The 23,505-nt window shown below is 50.9% G+C and overlaps 1 protein-coding gene across 1 annotated transcript in view; it reads right to left on the bottom strand.

The window, feature by feature from the left end:
* Window positions 1-1,019: 1,019 nt before the first annotated feature.
* Window positions 1,020-23,505, bottom strand: part of TSPAN14 (tetraspanin 14) — a 57,709-nt gene continuing 35,223 nt past the window's right edge. The window contains exons 3-9 of the mRNA XM_070364480.1: window positions 12,734-12,784; window positions 10,829-10,975; window positions 9,142-9,312; window positions 6,881-7,006; window positions 5,573-5,617; window positions 3,717-3,836; window positions 1,020-2,641 (exon numbers count right to left, since the gene is read on the bottom strand). Of these exons, the coding sequence (XP_070220581.1) occupies window positions 2,570-2,641; window positions 3,717-3,836; window positions 5,573-5,617; window positions 6,881-7,006; window positions 9,142-9,312; window positions 10,829-10,975; window positions 12,734-12,784 (732 nt within the window). The 3' untranslated portion in view covers window positions 1,020-2,569. The remainder of the gene's footprint in view (window positions 2,642-3,716; window positions 3,837-5,572; window positions 5,618-6,880; window positions 7,007-9,141; window positions 9,313-10,828; window positions 10,976-12,733; window positions 12,785-23,505) is intronic.

The raw sequence follows: 23,505 nt of genomic DNA, 5'->3' as shown, positions 1-23,505 counted from the left end.
GGTATGTGGGATGGGACAAGAAGGAGAGCAACTGGGAAAAATAATAGCATGGCAGTTCCAGGAGGAGGAGGTGGACAGGAGAGTCACAGGAAGGATAAGCAAAGACCCTGAAACTTTCAAGCAAGAGTGTATGGGGTGGGGGGGAGGTGGGGCAGGAGGGGACGTGCAGAGGCACAGGCTGGCCTATGTGGTCTGAGAGGACAGGGAGTGGCTGGGGGCTCAGGGGAGGCTGGGCAGGGCATGACCAGGAGGCTGCACTGTGGCTCTGCGGAGAGTCCAGAGCGTTGGAGATGCCATGTCAGCACTCCTTAGCCTGCATTTCTCTTCTACCCTCAGCACAACTCAGAGTCAGAAGAGATGGCTGAAAGTGGTCAGCAAGTTCTGTAAAATAAGAAACAAACCCAACTCTAAAAAGTCACAGGTAGGTAGACTTTACCCTGAACTGGGCTGGGACCTGTAAAGATATTTACAAGGGGTCACCAGGTCCACCCGAATAGACGGAACGGCAGAGCTGTCGAGGAGCAGCTGCGGTGCACACACACCAGCAGGGAGAGCCTGCGGACACTGACTCCCCCAGGGCGGGCTGGATCAGACATACTGGCGAGGCGGCACAGCCGCTAACCCTCTCCACACGTGGGCCAGCAGGTCTGGGGCACACAGCTCACACAGTCTCAGATTCCAGCCCAGTGTTCCCAGGCTCTTTTGCTTGGACCTTACCACCTGGGGCTGTATGCTTATGACCTAAAATAACATTGCCTCTGGGCCTACAGAGTCAAAGTCCCTGTGCTTACAGCTGAGCAAGCCAGCTTGCTGTATCGTAACCTCCAATCACTGAAAGTGGCACATGGAATCTAAAAAAAAAAAAAAAAATCACCTGATGAAATTTATTTCAGATTGTGTCAACTGGCTACCTTCCTGTGGTGCTTACACCCAATCCCACTGGTTCCCTTGGCAACCAAGTTTACCACTGAGGTGCTTAATGCCATCTTGCTATGACCCCAAACAAAAACAATCAAAGCAACAGCATTAATATAAAGATATATTCCATAAAAGAGTTTGGCAGTCAAAGAAAAGCATCACACTTCCTAAAAACACAAGCATTCTTCTTCCTCTAGTCTACAGAGAAAACTGTAAAAAACAACAAAACCAACGTCATCAACAAACACCGGCATGTACACTTCGGCAAGTGAGTGAAGGTAGCGCTCATTCCTGAACGAGGAGGACAGAACTGGCAGAACAAGATCCAGAGAGGCGTTAGAGTGTAGCCCAGCCAAAGCGGCACAGACATCCCAGCTTCCCCCGGGAAGTTATTCAGGACATCAGACAGACTTCATTTCCAAAAGCAGGCCCCCAATAAACCCTGACACAAAGGGTGGACACAATGACCACAGATATCCCCTTCAGGGGTTGGAGGGTCACCACGAAAGTCTTCAACGAAATATATGAGCCTCTATCCAGCTACAGGCTGGGGTCCATGGCTCAGCCCAGGGGCTGGCTACAGGGCTTCTCTGTCCAAGGAGAGGCAAAAAAAATGCCAGGCCGGCCAGCCGGCCCTTTGCATGCAGCCTGGAGAGGAGCCCTGGCCAAAGGTCTCCGGCTGGCTGTCTCTGGCTAGGGTTCCCTGGCTTTGCGGTAGAGCAGGGTCAGGATTCAAGTTCCGGGTAACAGTTTCAGTAGCACCAAGACCAGAAGACAGTGAGGCCAAGTGGGGAGGGGAGTGACGGTATGCGTGTCAGGGGCACGTAGACAAAGGGGGAGTGTGTGAGTGCAGCTAGGTGATGAGGGATGATAAGGAGAAGCTGATGGAGTTGGTTTGAGAGACACTCAAGGGAACTGAAAGGGATGGCGTCAGTCCCAGACACCGCGTAAGGCTGTTGAGAGGAGAATGCCAGAGGAAATGAAGACGTGGTGTGAGAACATTCTTACCCCTATAAATAAACTATTTACACACTTTAGGAAAAGGAGAGCTGACGCTCAAGAGGAAAGCCACGCCCACCGCCACCCCCCCCCCCGCCCCCCGTGCCATCAGGGCATAATGCTGTTAGGCTGGAGCAGTTCCTGTCCTGGGGGGCTGGAGGGGACAGGGGACGAGGCACTCCCGTGGCACCAGCCACGTGCTGGCTCAGGCTTACTTCACTTGGATGTGGCTGAGGATCCCCGCCCACACCCCCAATGTGTGCAGACACCGCAGGCCCCGCTGGCACTCGGAGGTCCACAGAAGATGGGGCTGCCCCTGAGGCCAGCACCAACCACATGTGCGATGGAGGCCAGGGTGCAGCCACCAGAGCAGTCGGTCCCTTAGTCACTTCCCCCACTTAAAGACGGAGCCTCTGACTCTGGGCGGACCCCCGTGGGGGTGTCAGTCACAAGTCTCTGCGGGTTACAGGGGGCCCCTCAGTCTTCAGCACCAGCAAGCAGAAACAGAGGTCACATCACGCGGATGCCGAAGGCGGGGTGCCGGCTCTGGCCAGGTGCTTCTGCTTCTCTCCCTGTGGACATGAAGCTAATGCTGGAGAAGGGCTGCTGCCTCCACGGTGTGGCTCAGCTCCGCTTGCCTGCCTCTGGCTCCTCAGAAGTGGTGGCCTGCCTTCACCGCCTCAATGTCTGAGATCAGGGTCCTCGCCAGGAAGATGCCAAATATCTGGAAACAAAGGGCAGCAGAGGCAGCGGCCATCAGCATCGGGGCCCAGAGGGCATGCTGGAGAGGGTACCCCACACTGCCCATCACCCCCACACCTGCCCGCAGAGACTGAGGACAGAAAGCAGCAACCGGGCACACACCAAAGGAGACCAACCCACAGTTAAGACAGAGGAGCCTGGGGTCTGCTTTGCCATGTCCCAAGAGCCTGGAAGGGGCAAACTGCAGCACCACAGAAGCACAAGGGATGCTCTGGCCTGCCTGCAACATGACCCTGCATGTCCCAGACCGCAAACCACAACACGCTTTGTGTGCTGGGTGAAACTGGAAATGACAGGGTCAGTGACTGGTTCTGATTCCCAAAATAACAAATCTTGAACATTTCCCATAAACCTGGATTCTACAATAAATACGCCCTGGCCTGTGCTGATGTCTGAAGCTACACTCTGACCTCAGTGGCTGGGATAACCGTGTGGGAAGAATGATGTTTTTCTACCAAGAACAGACTAATGTGAACTCGGTGACCTGAGGAAATTGGCTTTTTCCCCAGTTTTAAGTTCTTGTTGTGGTTGGTATTTGATGAGCCACTCCTTCTTAAGTCTGAGTTCTTGCCTGCTTTGCAAGTAAGTTTTTTTGTTTCCTTTTCCCGTTGCGTCTGTCTCTCGGCTTTCCTCTGAGATCAACCAGCCACGGAGCAAAGGAGGGAAAAGGGCATGGACAGCTGGTGACCCCGAGTCCACGTCAGTGACCCTCCTTCCAGGAAAGGTCAGAGCTGTACATTTTCTAAACGGTGTGTTTTTCCACAGAGCAGCAGCCTCAGTTGCTTCAGAAGTTGCTCACAAGGCTGCTGGCTTCTCCTCCAAGCCCTGGGTAGTACTGAAAAACCCCTGGTTTCTCTGATTCACTGAATTCTCGACTTTCCCTAGCTAGTTCTTCTCCTGGCAGACACTAGCCAGCCTGCTCACCCCTGGCCTCAGGGACCCCCAGCCACTAGCGTCTTTCCCCGTGTGAAATCTGACTCAAGGGGACAGGTGTGGTTATAAGCGGGGAGGAAGCCACACGGGCAGTGGGAACAGACCTGCAGCAGGGAGATGGCGATGAAGACGCCAGCCACGATGTAGATGTTCCGCGGGAGCCAGCTCTCCAGCGCCTGGATGCAGCCTTTCGTGAAGATGGACTCATCCCATTTGCTCTTCAGCTGCAGGGAGACACGACACTGCCCTGAGCCTGTGACACGCAGGCTGTCCCCACGTTGGTTTTCTAGTGGGCTCCCGTCAAGGGCAGGGCAAAGGTTGGTGGGGAATGAGGGATCTGAGAGGGAGGTGCCGAGGACAGATGGACAGACAGAACTCCCCAGAAGTACATCAGCTGGCCTTGGCCTCTGCCCCTCCCTGGACAGTCTGCCTAAGTAAAGGCTCCCTCACTGTGATCTTTAACCTTTTCTGTGAGGGTCTCCACAGATTTCAAGATCAACACACTCCACAGCCCGTATCTGGAGAAAGGGGAGCAGGCTGGGAGGTGCGGGGGAAAGATGTGCCTCAAAGAGAGAAACTGGGAGAAGAGGGTTCAGCGTCTTCTGAGTCAGCAGAGGGAAGGGAAGGGAACGAGCTTCTCAGGTCGTGTCCCCTAGCCCATGGGAGACCGGTTCCAGGAAGCAGAGCCTGCATAAGCAGACACAAGCCGGCCGGCTCTTTCTAATCCTGACCCCAAGTGGAAGCTCAGGAAGCACAAAGGGATGGGCCACAGCCGGTTCCTATGTCCCCACCCACCTCCCCACACAGCAACCAGCTCCGGCCCCCCTCCCCTATCAGCATCACTCATGAAACACTGACAGAACATTCATTTGTTAGCGGTGTTAGGAGCTGAATTATGTCCCCCTAAAATTTGTATGTTGAAGTCCTAACCCCCAAGACCTCAGAGTGTGTCTGTACTTGGAGACAGGCTTGTAAAAAAAAGAAGTAAATACATTCAAATGAGGTCACTGGAGTGGGCCCTAATCCAGTATGACTGGGGTCCCCTAAGAAGAGGTTAGGACATAGACAGAGAAGCCCATTTGAGGACACAGGGAGGAGAAGATATCATCTGAGCCAAGGAGAGAGGATTCAGAAGGGAGCAACCCTACTGGCGCCTTGATCCCAGACTTTTAACCTCCAGAACTGTGAGAAAATAAGCCTCTGTTCCCCACAGCCCAAGCGCTTTGTTATGGCAGCCCTAGTGACTAGTACAAATGGTGACAAAATTCAGTAACTGGAGAGGCTGATGCTGACACGGGCCCATCCCTGTCAAGGGAGCTCACTGCAGAGGGAGCTGAGGTTTCCCAAACAGGAGGGTCACGTCCCCCGTGTCCACGACCAATAGGAGGGGTGTCTGCAGGTTCCCTGAGATCCCTCTCTTTCAGACCAGCTGTCATTCACAGCAGCAGAGGCCATCAGAGCAAGGGCTGGGTGAGGCCTCACCTCTTCACATCCGAGTGGAGCCTGAAGAAGCCCTTAGAGGGCTGAGCCCCACTCCTGCCCTGCCACCACTGTCTCCACTCGGCAGCTGGACCAAGCCATATGCTCCTGCAGCTCCATCCTGGACCCCTAGATAACAGATACCTCCTAGGATTCCAAGGAGCCTCTTCTCCAACATATAGCCTTTGTTCTCCCAAACTTCCACCTGACCTCTTTCCACTCATGTAGCAACTGCTAGATTTTGGGATTGTAGTTCACAGAGTTTGAAATCACAGGCATCATTGTTCTCGGGAGGATGTGTGCATGACCATGTGTGTGCTGGTTCCAAGCTTGCCTGGTTCCCAGCTTAGGTGGCACCTCTGGCTCCTTAAGTCTCCCCTGGGTTTCCCATCCAATTTGCACTTGTGCTAAATCAGGGAGTCAGACCCTGGGGAATAGACCTAAAGAATTCAAAATTCATATGCAATATGGGGGCTCTCACCTGAGTCCTGACGTCATAGCCACACTGTGTGTTCACAACTTTTTGCTGTTAGAAAAAACAGAAAAATTCATCATTTTTGTACTCTTGAGAAGCTAGTGGTAGAAAGCTCTAGAAAAGTCACAACCAAACATGAGCACCAACTCCATTACAGCACACACCCTTCCAGCACACTGCCAGCTAACCTTTCATGCTAGGACAGGGTCAGAAAACTTTCTGCATGAAGGACTAGACGGTAAATATTTCTGACCCGTCTACGTAGCTGCTTTTTAACTCTGCTGTTGGAGCGTGAACACAGCCATTGACAATATATAAATGAATGGGCATGGCTGTATTTCAATAAAACTTTATTTATAGACAATGAAATTTGAATTTTGCATGATTTTCACGTGTCACAAATTATTCTTGTTTTGATTTATGTTCACTTAAAAATGTCTGAAACCATTCTTGACTCACAGGTGAGGCAAAAACCAACAGCAGGCCGGCTGTGGCACAGGGGTTGCAGTCTGCCGATCCCTGTGCAAGAGGGGAAAACCTACCCTTGCTGAAGAATTCACAGTCACCGTGGAGCTGTGCTCTGCAGCCTCTGTTGATCTGAGGAACCTGCCCAGGGCCTGTGGCCCAGCACCAACAGTGTGACCACACTGACAGTACAGTGTAACTGTCCTCTCGGCTCAGACCCTCTTCAGGCAAACACTGAGTGTTCCTTCAAGGGAACCCGAGGAACCTCCCTAGGCAGTCCACTGGTTAGGATTTGGAGCTTTCAGTGCCAGGTCCCAGGTTCAATTCCTGGTTGGGGAACTAAGATTCCATAAGCCACACAGTGTAACCAAAAGAAAAAAAAAAGGTCACCCAAGAGCTCAGTTTCTGGAACTCAAGGATGTTAGTCTGCAGACCGGAGAGGAAAACCAGTGAAGAAGAAAGAACAGTAAAAATTCTGCGTCACCCCAGATGGCGATGTACCCCATCGTCCCAGGCTTCTGAGGACTGGGCATTTTCTCCAGAGAAAGGGACACCTGGGTTCATTACACTCATAGCATCTTGTTCAGGCTCTCTGAGTGAGAGCCCCTCCCGGCAGGGGTAACACTGTTTTTCTCCTGCTTCACCCAACCCACTAGAGCCAGGGTGGGCCGTGTGAAAACGTTCCTGGAATTTCTACATATAGGCTTTCAGAGCTGCACGAGCCCCAGGCAAGTGGAAGGGGAGCCAGGCGCTCAGTGAGTCCGCAGGAGAGAAGTGGCCAGAGCCCTCAAGGAAGCAGGAACTGCTCACTCCACTCCAGAGGGACTGTCCACAGGTGAGCCGACTTACCGCGGGGTCAGGCACGCAGCAGGAGAAGGGCACCCCACATTTCTCACGGCTGTAGCTGGCGCCACTGCAGTTGAAGTAGACATTGAGGTCCCAGTCTTCAGGGCCATACGCCCCACAGCACTGGTTCTGCAATCACAACGCCAGGGACCATCAGAGCTCCAAGCACAGGGTGGTGTCTGTCTGAGGGACGAGGGATTTGGTGTGCCTCTATGTATCACGCAGAGAAATCAAGGCCCACCCAACCGACCTGCCATCACAGGGACGTGACCAAGGTGACCCTGGTGGTCCTAAGGAAGGGAACTGCGTCCAGGCCCTGTCTGGGCCCAACACCCCGGGCAGCGCCCTGGCCTCAGCTCTACTCCCTCCTCACCCTGGAACTTCCCCAACTGCCCCCTAACCAGCCCAGAGCAGGCTTCTCGTTCTCCTTCCTATATGGTCCTCTATCACCTGGCAAGAGAACACCTCCCATGGTCAGTGTGCCTTCCTCCCCAAGAAAAGGCCAAGCTGACCCCAGTCACCTTTTGTGTCTCTACAGAAAACAGCTGCTGAACACGTACTCCCAAGGAAAGAGTTACAACTAGGGTGAATGGTAATGCAATCGAAGCTTTGCCCCTGACCCAGGGTCTCTTCCTCCTTTCCCACAAGCACTCCCCATCTGGTGAAGCAGCAAAGAAAACCTCCCTTTGTCTAAAAACTCATAAAACCAAGTGCACTGAGAGCAGCTTTGTGACATCAGCAGTGTCCCAACCAGATATTGTTTTTGCACTTGTCCTTAGAGCTGACACAGTTACAGCCCTAATTACAAGCCCACAACCAGGATTTCTGCTTTACTTTCATTTCTGAGGTAAAAGCCCGTCTCTCTCCCGCAACCACCCTCCAGGGTTCCAGGCGCTCTAACGAATACCCAATATTTCACCATGAGGAGAGGAAGGCAGTGGAGGAAACTACAGTGTCTTTAAGGCCAGGGCAGAGACCTGGATCCTTGATACCAGCAAGCCCCAGGCTATGTGGAATCGAGGAGCCTTGAATAGAAAAGGAAAAGGCGCCTCAGGCAGTGCTGTCAGGAGGGGGTGGGGTGCCGACTCTCACAGACGCACGCGGGTCTCTACCAACAACACAGGAAGGATCTCTGATCACATAAATGGGTTTTGCTGGATCGATCTCAGGATACGTGAAACACGGGGCAAACAAGTTCTGGTTAATAAGGAGAACAGATCAAAGTTATTTTTAATGCTCTCTATTTTCTTCTCAGAACCAAAAGGTTCCCTATAAAAAGTTTTTGAGGAAGCTAGGCTTTTTGGCTGGAGAAGGCAATGGCACCCCACTCCAGTACTCCTGCCTGGAAAATCCCATGGGCTGAGGAGCCTGGTAGGCTGCAGTCCATGGGGTTGCTAAGAGTTGGACACGATTGAACCACTTCACTTTCACTTTCCACTTTCCTGCATTGGAGAAGGAAATGGCAACCCACTCCAGTCTTCTTGTCTGGAGAATCCCAGGGACGGGGGAGGCTGGTGGGCTGCCATCTATGGGGTCGCACAGAGTCGGACATGACTGAAGTGACTTAGCAGCAGCAGCAGGTTTTCTGGTAGAGCAGAGATCAAACAGCAGCCTTGCACAGGCCGGCATGGTGGGGAGTGGGTTTCTCCCGGGGGAAGGGAGGTAAGGGATGGGGGACAGCTGTGGTCCCAGCCTCCAGGTGCAGCCACACACAACGGGGATGGAGGTCAGACGAGAAAAGGTCACCGCCTGGGACTGCTTAGACTAACCTCCGGGGACATATTCCAGGGAGGTTACATTCCTCTCGGTCTAAAGAAGTTTGCTCCAGGCGGCTCTGTCCTCTCAAACAGGAAGGGGAAAAGGTCCCGGGAAGGAGAGGGACAGGAATAGCCTCAGACAGGGAGTCATGTGCCTAGCTCTGCCCCTCAGTGCCCACAGGGCCCAAGGGACTGTGGCTGTCTGCGTGGTCAGGGCTGGAGAGGTCCAGGCCCGAGGGAGTGGGGGTGGTCACGAGTGAAGCTAGACTGCCTGCCTGAAGCACTTGGGGGACAGTACCCTGAGCAAGCCTGGCCCATCAGCACACAGGAGTGGACAAAGCTAATCTGTTCAGAGGCAGGGGTGGCACCACCCTGGCCTCCCTGCTGAGGGCAGAGCTGAGGAAGGAGGGTCCAATGTTCCTCACCAGCCTGGGCCCCCAGCCGCGCACACAGACTGAAGCCAGGACAACCAAGCTCTATCAGGGAGAAGGCGGGCGTGGTACTTACGGCTTTCTGAAGGGAGTCAATGAGGTTCTGCAGGTCAATGTCATCCCGGTAGGATCTGATGTTGCTCTCAAAGAACTCCCGGAACCGGTCCCTCACCCAGTCCTGGAACAGGAAGGCCAGCACGGCCACGGCCAACTCCAGGAAAAAGATGAGCACGATGGTGCTGCAGAACTGCAGGGGGGACAAGCAGGGAGTGGGTGTCACCGCACCTCAGCCTCCCAGCCAGACCACAGCCCCACCTGACCCAGAACCTCTGCCTCCCACTAAGAGCACAGGCTTGGCAGCCAAGAGACCTGCGCTGGAGCTGAGGAATCCCACGTGATGGGCTGGGTACCCTGGTTTCACCTCATCCCTGCTCACATCGCTGCACTATTGGTAAGAGTCAGATGAGTGAAAGGACAAGCAAGCTCCAAGACAATGGGCCAGCCATCTCCTATGAAGGAGCACCCCTCCAACAAGGAAACCCCACAATAGGAATGAATGGCTATCCTGGCCTACCAGGCTGCCAGCTCCTTTAGTGTAGGGACTGTGCCCCAGACATCCTATCTGACCTCTCTCCTCACACCTACAGCCATCGCACTTGCTAGAAATCTGTCACTCCTACTTTAGGGATAAGGAAACCGAGGTTCACTCAGGTCACATGCCTGAGATGCAGGACATCTGAGTCCCCTGGCAGGGCTCTTGACAACTCTGGAGTTGCTAATGTTATCAGTACCTACTCTGTGTGCATACGATAGTCAACTGCGTTAAAACGTCTGCAGAGCAGAGGCACCACGGGGGTGGAGTTCTGTCAAAGCCACTGCAGCCACAGGTCCACACCCCTCTGTCAAGGCGGGGTTCCGGCCTGCGGAGCTCGTGTTATCACAGCCACTAGCACTGGCCACACCGCACACTAAGCATTTATGCTATAGCCAGCAGTATCTCAAAATAAGACACACACACACACACACACACAAACATACATACGTACAAGGCCTCCCAGAATGTAATCTCCATTCACAGAGAAGCAAGATAACCAAACAAAAATGAAAAGCATGGGGAAAAAAAAAGTGTGTTTTGCTTTTTAATTTAAGCCCAGAATAAAAGGCTTGGTCTAATAAATTCAACAAATAATATATTGCAAAATATGATTATGTGTTTCCCCCACCAGGTGCTATTTAATTTTCGCTGAACGCATTTCAAAATAAATGTGTATCTAAATATAAAACTAACTCTTAGTAACTCAAAGTTCTGCCAGGAAATCGAGGATTCTGCACTGTACATCCAACAGATTCATACCCGCTGGAGAAAGCAAAAGATTTCCTAACATTATTGACATCTTCTGATCTTAGCCAGGAAGGGCAAAGGTGACCAGCAGACAAACAGCTGGAACTGCAGGGGGCAGATAAAAGGTGAGGGAGGGGCAGGTGACCCTGCCCACTAGGAGCTGAAAACCAGAGGGGCCCAACTTCTCTCCCGCTGAGGGCCTACTTCATCTGAGTGTCTCCTGGAACCTTACCTTTTTCAGGGGGCAGCAGGGAACAGAGGGCTGCCTCCTCCCCTCACTGCCGGATCCTGGGGCAGGCTTGTAAGAGTGGCTACCTCGCCCCACCCACTCCAGCAGGTATAAGGCTAAGCCTGTCCTACAGAGCCTGCACTCCTACCTCCCCCACCATACTTCCTCCCACCCCCACTCTGGGCCACTCACAAAGTTGAGCAGACAGATGTTCTCCCGCAGGGCCCCCACGCAGCCAGCAAAGCCCAGGGTGAACATCACCACGCCCACCATCAGCACCAGCACCACCGGGTCAATTCCATGCATCCGGGTCACTTTGGTGAGGTCGGATAGCACCCCCTGAAAGAGGCAGAGAAAGCAGGGTAACATCAGCCTTGAAGAGTCGAGGGTGCCCTGGGGGGACTGAGCTGCAACTAAATGAGGACAGGGAGCTGCCTTCCGGGGCTGTCTTCTCGTTAAGTGCCAGGCCAGCGCATGGCCTTGCCCCGCTGCCCTCTTAGAGGCCCAGCAGATCTCTGCCTCCCTCAGCTCCCAGTGGCCCTCCTGCTCCCAGACTCCATCTAGGCTGTCAGTTCCTCACAGGCAGACCCCATGCTTCTTTTGTAGCCTGTAGGATATAGATGGGGTGAGAAGGGGCCCTGGGGGACCCTGTGGTCAAGGCACCCAAAGGCCCTGGCCTTTGGTCATCTGGCAGCTGACTCTGCATTCAATTCATGGAGAACGCCATTATTTTGAGATGAAAACAGCTTCAACACGAACAGGCTTGTGAACAGCACAGGCACCAGGGACAGATGAAGACAGCACTGTCCGCTGACTTTTCGTGACGATGCAGATGTCCCGTATATATCTGCGCTGTTCAAAATGGCAGCCACTGGTCACACGTACTATTATTGAGCACTTTAAATGAGGCCTAGTGGAACTGAAGAAGTGCATTTTAATTTGTATTTCACTTTAATTAATTCAGATATAATCAGCCACATCTGGCTAATGGGAACCGGAATGGACAGAGCAGTTCTACAGGATTCAACGGAGGAAGAAGCAAAGAGCAGCCAGGCCAGACACCCAGCGGGAACCGGGCAGCCAGGGTAGCCAGGCCTAGGCTCTGGGCCCGATTGGCTGAGATGCTGCTGCTCCGTTCTGGTCACACGGTGGCGCTATGAGTCATGGTTTGCACCAGCTTCTCGGTCACTAGGGCAAAGGGACATGGCACTGCAAGCACTTAAAGGGGCCTAAACCTAAAGGCAGACTGTATCCAGTTCCCAAGGCCATGGCAACAAAGCCCACAGACCTAAGTGCTCCTGCCTCCTTCTGAAAGTAAAGAGAGGCTCCACTGAAGGAACAGAGGGCCCTGGGCCTTAGGCTTAAGAGAAAGCTTTAGCTCTCACTGTTTCCTGCCTCGTCTCTCCACCTCCCCAATACCCACCGACTTACGGTGCAAAAGGTGCACCAAAGGTCCACTCTGCTCACATGCGGTCTAGTCCCCTCCTTGGAGTTCCAAATGCCCCTTGTCCTTCCAGACAGTAAGAGCCTGCTTTCCTCTCCTCCCCCATCCTCCATAGGCTGGGCAATGAGGTTCGTGGGCGCTAAAGATGTGCCCCTGCACCGCAGGGCACCCAGGGGGCACAACCCAGAGCCTAACTCCCTGACTCAGGGGTCCTATCCATGGGCGAGAACGAGAGCTTCAGGAATCACCACAGCTGTGCTCAGGGACCTGCTGGCTCCAGAGGCACAGTCCATTCCAGAAGGTAGCCCCAGGCCTGCCCTGGACACAGCTCTGGACACGCCCCGGGATGACTCGGGACTTCTGGAAATGGAAGAGAGGGCTCTCCATGCTCATGGGGCTCAAAATCCCAACTGGCCCAGCCTTGGCCTCTAGCAGCAAACCTGCCACAGGGAAGCCAGGCTAGCCACAGGACCCCAAGAGTTTTCATCACAAGTTAAGTAACTTCCAAGAACTGGCTCTGTAAAGGTTAATGACCACAAATCATTGCCCTGCACAGGAGGGGCTCTCTGGGGAGGAGTTTGGAGGAAGGGACAATTAAAGCTGAATGAACCTGGTGGACTACTGCTCAGGGTTCCAGTGACAGTCACACCTACCTTCTCGCTCCACGCCCATAATCCAACTCCGAGGAAGACAACTCCAGCCAGCTGAGCAGGGCAGGGGAAAGAGAGAGAAAGTTAGGTCAGAAACCAGCTCCACGAACATGCTTCTCAGAGGAGGGACCAGACTGCTAGTGTCAGAGGGGGTTCCTGGCTCATGTCCACGCTGGGCAGGCAAGGCAGCCCCTCGGTCCCTGCAGATGACAGGGACTCCAGCTGAACGGTGGGACAGTGAGGCTCTTCAGGTAACTCACACCTGTCTTCCCCGACTGCTGGGACAAAGTCCTTCAACCCCAGCTGGCCCCATGCTTGGGAGAGCAGAAACAAAGATCTCGAACAGTCTCTGATCAGGAGAGACTCTGGGGTCAGAGACACTGAGCCACACCCTGCTTCCTTCCTCTTCCACAAGTCCCTTCTCAATGCAGTGCACTGCCTGGTGTGAAGAGGACATCATCCCTTGTGACGCCTTCAAGGGCTCCCAGTGCAGGTAAGGCTCTGCACAGGACTGCCACCCTTCTTGGGTCCCAGCCCTGGAGACATACTCCAAGCACAGAAAAGCAGCTGCCAGGCTGAGCTTCCTCCCCTACCATACTTACACTCTCGTGGCGGGACACACCTGTGATCAGGGAACGCTGGGTTATGTTACTGAATTAAGAGGCCTGCACTGAGCCATGTGCCAACCCCAGAACCGTGTCCCCCAACCCTGACCTCTCATCAACAGGAGCCCACTGGTGCCAAGGTGCCCCACCTGCCCCATGACAAAAAGAGACCCTCCAGATACACCCCACAGTTCCCTACACCAGGAAGGGTTTTCCAGAACAAACACCTCGTGGCCTCGGAAATTAAGCAGCCCCCTGTTGTTCTGCTCAACTGCCGTACATTCTGCTGGCGTTGTGCCGCCATTTATCAGGACCTGGTGATAAACAACAGGGCAAGGTTCTCTGTGACTGCAAGTTTCCCAAGTGTGTTCTCCAGCTCCAGGACCCTCCTGCCCACTGCAAGCCCCAGGAGGCTGGACTCAAAAGAAAGGCCTTTGGAGAAAGCCCGGGAGTTCCCAACCTCCTCTGGATCACAGGCCACTTTCAGAAAATGTGCACATGCCCCACATTTTGGAGGGAATTTCAGAGGGTTCACAGACTCCTCATTGCTGGTTCCCACAGCAGTCTGTGGACTTTAAGTGAAAAAGTCCTGCCAGGTGACCTGATCCGCCTGCTCCCGCCCCCCGCAACTTGACTAAGTACCACAGGGGCCGACAGGGCCAGGACGAGAACTCTGAACCCAAGTCTCCCTGAATCCAAGTTCCCTGACAAGTTGATGATTAATCACTCTATCCATAACTTCATTCCCTTTCTTGTCCCACCCCGTTCTCCTTGAGATTAAGGAATATCAAAGAAAAGGGGAGACTGAAACCGAGCAGAACCCTGAAGGACCTTGCCGGGTACAAGCCCCTCCACGACCCCTGCTTCTTGTTGGCCTCCCCTCCCCCTACCTGTTCCAAAGAGCAGATTCAAGCAGTTAATGATTAGAATAATGACACAGGAGTCACAGGACTCCCGATTCCTCCAGAAGGGATTTAGATAACAATCTACCACTATCTTTAAGTTGTTCTGCAGAAGTAAGACCCCCACTCTGTGGAGGAGGGCAATTACACATTGACCACAAGAAGTGTAGACCCCAGACTGGTTGGAACGGGAAGGCTGATGATTCAGATTTCTGAAACATTATCTGTTCAACACTAACCAATCAGAAGAAAGTCCACAAGCTAATCACATACCCTGTGGCCCTCACTACGAACATCTGCCTTTAAAAACACTTGTCTGGATTTATCTCTGGGCTTTCTATTTTGTTCCATTGATTTATATTTCTGTCTTTGTGCCAGTACCATACTGTCTTGATAACTGTGGCTTTGTAGTAGAGCCTGAAGTCAGGTAGGTTGATTCCTCCAGTTCCATTCTTCTTTCTCAAGATAGCTTTGGCTATTCGAGGTTTTTTGCATTTCCATACAAACTATGAAATTATTTGTTCTAGCTCTGAAGAATACCGTTGGTAGCTTGATAGGGATTGCGTTGAATCTATAAATTGCTTTGGGTAGTATACTCATTTTCACTATATTGAGTCTTCCAATCCATGAACATGGTATATTTCTCCATCTATTAGTGTCCTCTTTGATTTCTTCACCAGTGTTTTATAGTTTTCCATATATAGGTCTTTAGTTTCTTTATGTAGATATATTCCTAAGTATTTTATTCTTTCCGTTGCAATGGTGAATGGAATTGTTTCCTTAATTTCTCTGTTTTCTCATTATTAGTGTATAGGAATGCAAGGGATTTCTGTGTGTTGATTTTATATCCTGCAACTTTACTATAGTCATTGATTAGTTCTAGTAATTTTCTGGTGGAGTCTTTAGGGTTTTCTATGTAGAGGATCATGTCATCTGCAAATAGTGAGAGTTTTACTTCTTCTTTTCCAATTTGGATTCCTTTTATTTCTTTTTCTGCTCTGATTGCTGTGGCCAAAACTTCCAAAACTATGTTGAATAGTAATGGCGAAAGTGGGCTGAGGAAACCAGAAGGGAAAGAGACACGTGTACCCCAATGTTCATCGCAGCACTGTTTATAATAGCCAGGACATGGAAGAAACCTAGATGTCCATCAGCAGATAAATGGATAAGAAAGCTATGGTACATATACACAATGGAGTATTACTCAGCCATTAAAAAGAATACATTTGAATGAGTTCTAATGAGGTGGATGAAACTGGAGCCTATTATACAGAGTGAAGTAAGCCAGAAAGAAAAACACCAATACAGTATACTAACGCATATATATGGAATTTAGAAAGATGGTAACAATAACCCTGTGTACGAGATAGCAAAAGAGACACTGATGTATAGAACAGTCTTATGGACTCTGTTGGAGAGGGAGAGGGTGGGATGATTTGGGAGAATGGCATTTAAACATGTATAATATCATATATGAAACGAGTCGCCAGTCCAGGTTCGATGCATGATACTGGATGCTTGGGGCTGGTGCACTGAAACAACCCAGAGGGATGGTACAGGGAGGGAGGAGGGAGGGGGGTTTAGGATGGGGAACATGTGTATACCTGTGGCAGATTCATTTCGCTATTTGGCAAAACTAATATAATATTGTAAAGTTTAAAAATAAAATTTAAAAAATAAATAAATAAATAAATAAAAACACTTGTCTGAAAGCCTTCGGGGAGTTGGGGTCTTTTGAGCACGAGTTGCCCATTCTCCTTGCTGGGCTTTCTGCAATAAACCTTGTACTTCCCTTCACCACAACCTTGTGTCAATTTATTGGCTTTGCTTCAAGTTGGGAGAGTGAACCCAAGTTCCGGTCAGTAACAATTCAGTAAGCAGTGAGGGAGAAGACCCCGATCCCGAGTCTCAGTTCATTCATTTACTCACTCATTCGTGCAATGGACACTGAGCAAATGCTAGGCACCACCTCAAGCACTGGAGACAGCACTGCACCACGCGGCCAAAGGTCCCTCTGCTGCTGGAACGTGGGTGCCAAGGAGGTTCCTTCCACCACATCACACCGATCCCCACTTTTCAGTCCTCCCATTGGATTAGCCAGCTGATAAAGGACTTTATTTTCCTTCATGGGGTGCATGACTTTCCATTCCTGAGTGTCTGACACTGTGCGGTAAGCAAGCTGGAAGGTGACTAGTTGCTCTCTGCTGAATCCTATAGACCTCCCTCCCCACCATTCCTCACAGTCTCTGATGACTCACTTCCCTCTTTCCAAGCTGGGAGGTCAAGTCTTTTGCCTTAGCTTATCCACCCTCATCCAGCACAGTGGTCATTCCCTCCTCCACTGAGGCCCTCAGCTTTGGGGACATGAAGGGTACACACACGGTTGTCTTCCACTCTCCCTGTCATTCCGCCTCAGTCTCTTCTGAGGGCTTACCCTCTTTCAGTTCAGTTCAGTTCAGTCACTCAGTCATGTCCGACTCTTTGCGACCCCTTGAATCGCAGCACGCCAGGCCTCCCTGTCCATCACCAACGCCAGGAGTTCACTCAGACTCATGTCCATCGAGTCAGTGATGCCATCCAGCCATCTCATCCTCTGTCATCCCCTTCTCCTCCTGCCCCCAATCCCTCCCAGCATCAGAGTCTTTTCCAATGAGTCAGCTCTTCACATGAGATGGCCAAAGTACTGGAGTTTCAGCTTTAGCATCATTCCTTCCAAAGAAATCCTAGGGCTGATCTCCTTTAGAATGGACTGGTTGGATCTCCTTGCAGTCCAAGGGACTCTCAAGAGGCTTCTCCAACACCACAGTTCAAAAGCATCAATTCTTCAGTGCTCAGCTTTCTTCACAGTTCAACTCACATCCATACACGACCACAGGAAAAATCATAGACTTGACTAGTCAGACCTTTGTTGCCAAAGTAACGTCTCTGCTTTTCAATATGCTACCTAGGTTGGTCATAACTTTCCTTTCAAGGAGTAAGTGTCTTTTAATTTCATGGCTGCAATCACCATCTGCAGTGATTTTGGAGCCCCAAAAATTCAGTCTGTCTATTTCCCATGAAGTGATGGGACCGGATGCGATGATCTTCGTTTTCTGAGTGTTGAGTTTTAAGCCAACTTTTTCACTCTCCACTTTCACTTTCATCAAGAGGCTTTTTAGTTCCTCTTCACTTTCTGCCATAAGGGTGGTGTCATCTGCATATCTGAGGTTATTGATATTTCTCCCAGCAATTTTGATTCCAGCTTGTGCTTCTTCCAGCCCAGTGTTTCTCATGATGTACTCTGCATATAAGTTAAATAAGCAGGGTGACAATATACAGCCTTGACGTACTCCTTTTCTTATTTGGAACCAGTCTGTTGTTCCATGTCTAGTTCTAACTGTTGCTTCCTGACCTGCATATAGGTTTCTCAAGAGGCAGGTCAGGTGGTCTGGTATTCCCATCTCTTTCAGAATTTTCCACAGTTTATTGTGATCCACACAGTCAAAGGCTTTGGCATAGTCAATAAAGCAGAAATAGATGTTTTTCTGGAACTCTCTTGTTTTTTCCATGATCCAGCGGATGTTGGCAATTTGGTCTCTGGTTCCTCTGCCTTTCCTAAAACCAGCTTGAACATCAGGAAGTTCACGGTTCACGTATTGCTGAAGCCTGGCTTGGAGAATTTTGAGCATTACTTTACTAGCGTGTGAGATGAGTACAATTGTGTGGTAGTTTGAGCATTCTTTGGCATTGCCTTTCTTTAGGATTGGAATGAAAACTGACCTTTTCCAGTCCTGTGGCCACTGCTGAGTTTTCCAAATTTGCTGGCATATTGAGTGCAGAACTTTCACAGCATCATCTTTCAGGATTTGAAATAGCTCAACTGGAATCAGAGGCCTCTAAATGCTGGAGAACCTCACTGTTCAGTCCTGACCCCTGCCCTCCCCTAATCCTTGGGTAATCTCATAACTCACACAGCTGACGCACAAACCCCAACCTCCAGCCATAGCTGATCCCGAGTCAAACACACCAATGACTACTTGACCTGTCCTCTAAATACAACCAGCAACATTTCAATCTTCACGTGCCCCCAAAGGCAGCTGTGGTCTCCCAGATCCCCAGCGGCTCCTCCCAACCCCCCCCCACCCCGTTCTCACTAAATGGCAATACTGACCATCTACTCTTAAGACAGAAAACCTCGACCTCAGGCTTGACCACTCTGGACCTCCAACTCCACATTCAACCTACCAGGACCTGCTATTAGTCCTACCTTCAAAATACGTAAAGAACCCTCTCTGCTCCCACCTGTCCATGCCATCACCCCTGCAGGGACCTCGCCACTGTCTCCCCACAGGTCCCGAGCAACTAGAACAACGCTTTAATAATATCAGATCACCCTCCTCCTCAAAATGCTCCAATGACTTCCTTTTACACGTAGAATAAAATTCGAACTCCTTCCTGTGGCTCACAAGGGCCTGGGCAGCCAGGCTGTAGCCCACATCTCCAACACTATCTCCAACCCATCTCCCCAGCCCCCGTCCCACCCACCTACCCGCCCCCAATCCCGGCCATCTCTGCTGAATCCTAGACATCCCTCCCCACCATTGTTTCTTGAACTCACCCACCTCACCCCTGCCTCAGAACTTTGACTCGATCCCTTAGCCTAGAAGGTTCCTCCTCCACATCCCTTCCTGGCTTCCTCCCTCACTCCATTCAGGTCTCTCCAAATTTCACCTCCTCAAACACACCTCCCTTTGCCATCATGCGCAGACTGTCTCCCCATGCGTCAGTCCTGACCTCCTTCCCTGCTGGATCTTCTTCAAGGTACTCATCCTAGACCACGTGAGCTGTCTACTGTGTCTCCTCCCCTACTTAAGCCCTCTGAGGGCAGAGAAGTTTTCTATTTTGTTTAGGGTTGCCTGACCACTTTCCAGGACAGGCCACCCACCACCATGTACCACACGGGATGGTGAGGGAGGTCTGGCCCCTGCAGCCCTCTCGCTGAACACAATCAGCCTGAGACACCAGCTCCGTGCCACCACAGCCCCGTCCTCCTCTCAAAACAACAGGGCTCCAAGAATAAGAGCTCACATTTTTTTTTTTCCCATTCTGTTTCAAAGGAAGAACTAAAGTTAACTTGCAGCAGAAAGACAGGAACTGAGGTGGGGGGTTGGAGGGGTGTCACATGCCAGATCATGGGTTCAATGAACACTGGCCCAAGGCAGGAACTTCAAGGACTAACAGTTGTTTTAGAGACAAGACTGAAGGAGGGCCAGACAGGGAAGTGACCTGTCTGGAAGCTCAAACAGCAACCTCTTGAATGAGCCAGGACTCTGGCCAGCTTGGCATGGCTCCCTGAGGAGCCCCTTCCCTGGCCAGCCCCCACCCCCCAGGACAGATGGTCTGTGTAGTTGGGCTGGCCTCTTGGCTGCCAACCATCTGGGAGTGCCTTCCAGCTTCAGAGTAACCTCCTTTGTTTCTCATCTATGACCTGATTAAATTCCTTCTCAAAGAACGGAGTCCAACTCCCACCAGTTTGGGAGGAGCTCAAAGAGGACAGGCTTGGACCATCAGGTTAGCACACTGTGGTGGTCACCAGGGCGAGTAGCACCACCCTCTCCTGGGTAACTGATGCTACATTAAACACAATATACCTAAAGAGGCCCTCCACACCCCATAACACTGGTACTGTTACCCCTATTTTTCAAATGGGAAAGTTCAGATGTAGGATGATTTGGTTATTGCCTAAACTCACATAGCAAGCTGGTGGAGAAGTCAAGAAACAAACCTATGTGTCTCTGACTGTCCTGACATCACGTTATCTCACTGCACAGGGCAGCCGCGAATAGTGGGCACCAGCATACGCCCTCCACCACAAGGGGCAGTCACAAGTGCCCAGTGGTGTGGGAGGCTGCAGAAGGGGCTTCTAGGGTGTGCAACAGTAAAGCCAATGGAGGATCACTCTGTGTCCAGTCAGGACCCCTGTGGGGGTCACTGTGAAGATTCAGGAATAACCTGAAGCAAAGGCCCCCTGTGTAAGAAGGTGAGAGGTTTCCTCTGGGGCATTCTGGGCTGGTCCAGCCCTGCTTTGTTCTGGAAGCCCACATGGAGTCAACTTGCTAAGTGGGCAAGTCTTTACCCAGCAGGTTCCAGACACGATGGAAGTGTAGACACCTGGCTAGGTTTCGCCGGACTGGAGGAGGATTCAAACACCAAGTAGGTTGAAAGCAGCCCCTCATCACCCACAATTTAGTGGCCCTAGTCTCTTACAAGATTTCATTTCAGTGTAAAAGTGCTCGGGCCCCAGTGCCTTTCCTCCACAAGATCAAGACAAACCACCAGCAGCTGTAAATGTTTTCAGGCTGCTGGCCTGCCAGCCCCTGACTCTTGTAGATTCCTTTAGCTGAGGCAGGCTCCTCTGGGCTACCTGAGGGAGGCTCCAAAAAGAACCAGAAGGAAACCCAGGAGGAAGCACTGAAACCCAAAGGAGTCCTGGGCAGCGCTGAACAAACAGCATGGGTCAGTTGGTCCTGATTCCAGCTCTACCCTACAAGTTCCTTGTGAGAGGACTTGTGTGGGTCCAGAAATTTCTCTGAACCCGTTTTCCTTTGCAAAATGAAGGTGACCCCTCCTGGGTCAAAGGAGGGTCATAAGGATTCAGTAAGCATCCCGAATAATGTGCTTACCCTGGGGTACTGAGAGAGCCCTGCCTTGCCTTGGAGGCAGAGCAGAGTCCTGGGGTGGGGACCTTCCAGACCTTATCAGGATTTGCTAGATTGAAGACACAGTGCCCCACCCTCCAATGACTCACAGCTTTGTCCTGACACAAGGTCAGAAGAGTAGAGTTTAAGGAAATAGGTGCCTCCTGGAGGCAAGTGAAATGGGGAAAGGATGATGGATAGAAAACAGGGCAGGGAGTAGAAAAAGCTATAATAAAACTGTTTCAGCTCTGTTCCTAACTCATCTTGTGGCTTTAAGAAAACCACTTCTCTCTTCGACTTCAGTGGAAGCCAATGATCTCCAAAGACCTCTGTTTCTCCTGCTCCCTAAGCTCCGCCACCATAAACCATGCCAGGTGGAAACCCAATGGTCCTGGCACTCGTTCTCCAGAACTGGAAATCCTGGCCTGGCAAGTCCAGGGAACACCAGAGATGCCTGTGGTCACGTGAAAGGATGCCAGAGATGGCACAGATCTTAGACCCAACCTGGCCCTGACAGCCAGTGCGCTGAGGTCAAGATGAGGAGGCCCTGCCCTTCCAGACTGCATCCACTCTGGAGCATAAAGAAAGCATAAAAGGACTGCTTCTTTAAAAAAAAAAAAAGCTTAAACCCAGCCACTTCTGGGTGGGAGTTTGGAAGTTCTGGGGGCCGGAAGGGATGCTGGAGCCCAGCTTCCTCATCTCAGAGGGAAACAGGCCCTGGGCGGGTCAGTGCCTTGCCCTGGGTCACACAGTTATCACACACCAGCCTTTCCTCCTGCCGGAAGGGCGGTTCTGAAAACCAGAAGCATGTGTGCCCTTCCCACAGAGCCTGTGAACCCCTGTGAGGGGCCGCGCCAGGATGGGGAAGGACACCCCACAGGGCCCTGGGGCAGCTTCCACAGACACTCTGTGCTCCCAGATAACAGGGGGCCCATGCACACAATGCCTGGGCCAGGGATCTGACTCTGGTCAGCCTTTGAAAGACACGAAGGCGGAGGACGGTTACAGGCAGCGGCCCCAGGCGATAGCGAGAAGGAACCCCCAAACCCGCCTCACCCCTGTCCCAGTCCCTGCCATTGCTGGCACAGATGGATGATTAACAGTGAGTAGAAAACAAGATACTAAGCTGAGGGTCGGCAGTTCCAGAAGCCAAATAGTAAGTATTTTCAGCTTTGCTGGGTGGAAGGTCTCTGTTTCAGTTACTCAATTCTGCTGTTTTCACAGGAAAATGGGCAGGGCTTGTTCCAAAAAAAGTCATATGTGCAAAAACGGGCAGAGAGCCAGGTTTGGCGTGCAAGCCATAGTCAGCCACGTCCTGCACTAAACTATCATACCGAAACCATCTGAACTGAGACAGGATTTCCTTCAGCTCAGCCACGTGAACCCCAGGACATCCTATAATTCGGGTCTCCAACCCTGGTATGTTTCTATATCACTTCAACAGGTCTTAATAGCCTAAAACTACAAGTAATTCAAATAATATGCTTCCACAATGGAATATCCCACAACAATGAGAATCAATGATCTACAGCTACGTACCACAGCAAGAATGAATCTCAGACAAAAGATGCAAATTCAAAAGACTTGATATGGATTGAAATTTATGTCACTCCAAATTTCACATCTTGAAGCCGCAGCCCCAGTGTGATGGTATTTGGAGACGGGGAGGTTAAGTGCGGTTACATGAGGTCATGAGGGTGGAGCCTCCATGAATAGAGGAAGAGAGACCAGAGCTTGTGTTTTCTCTCTCTCTCTCTCTGCCATGTGAAAACACAGCAGAAAGACAGCCACGTGAAAGCCAGGAAGACAGCCCTCACCAGAACTTGACCATGCTGGCACCCTGATTTCAAACTTCCAGCCTCCAGAAATGGGAGAAAATACATTTCGATTGTTTAGGCAACAAAAGCAATGGCATGTGGTAATGGCAGCCCAAGCTGACCAAGACAGGAAGAATGCTCGGGCAGAAAAAGTGTATCTAGCATCCAAACAAAAGTTACCAGATAGACAAGAGGTAAAACATGACCTATAAAAAGGAAAAAAAAAATCAGTAACTGGAAACAAGACAGGAATGAGAGAGAAGATGGAATCAGCAAAGACTTCAAAACAGATACTGTAAATATACTCAGATTTACAGGAAAATAAGCAAAGAGAGAAATAGAAAATATTAAAAAGATTAAAATGGAACTATAAGAAACAGAAAAACCAACATTAGAAATGAAAGATTCACTAAATGGGTTTAACTGCCAGTTAGACACTACAGAAGATGAGTGAACTCAAAGAGAAAGCAGTGGGAACCATCTAAATTAAATGATGCAGGGGGTAGAAAAAACAAAACTGAGCAGCATCTCAGTGACCTGTGGGACAACAAGGAATTCAAGGCGGGGATGGGGTATATATTTAAAGAAATAATAATTGAAGTCATCCCAAATTTGATGAAAAATATAAACCCACAAATCCAAAATGCACAATGGACTTCAAACAGAACACAAGAAAACACACCAGCACACATCATGATAAAATTGCTGGAACCCAGTGAAAAAGAGAAACTCCTGCAGTAAGCCTGGAAGGGAAAGAAAAGACACTTGTATAAA

This window comes from Bos mutus, chromosome 28 (assembly GCF_027580195.1).
Source record: "Bos mutus isolate GX-2022 chromosome 28, NWIPB_WYAK_1.1, whole genome shotgun sequence".
NCBI classification, from domain to species: domain Eukaryota; kingdom Metazoa; phylum Chordata; class Mammalia; order Artiodactyla; family Bovidae; genus Bos; species Bos mutus.
This window is presented reverse-complemented; position numbering and strand designations above follow the sequence as displayed.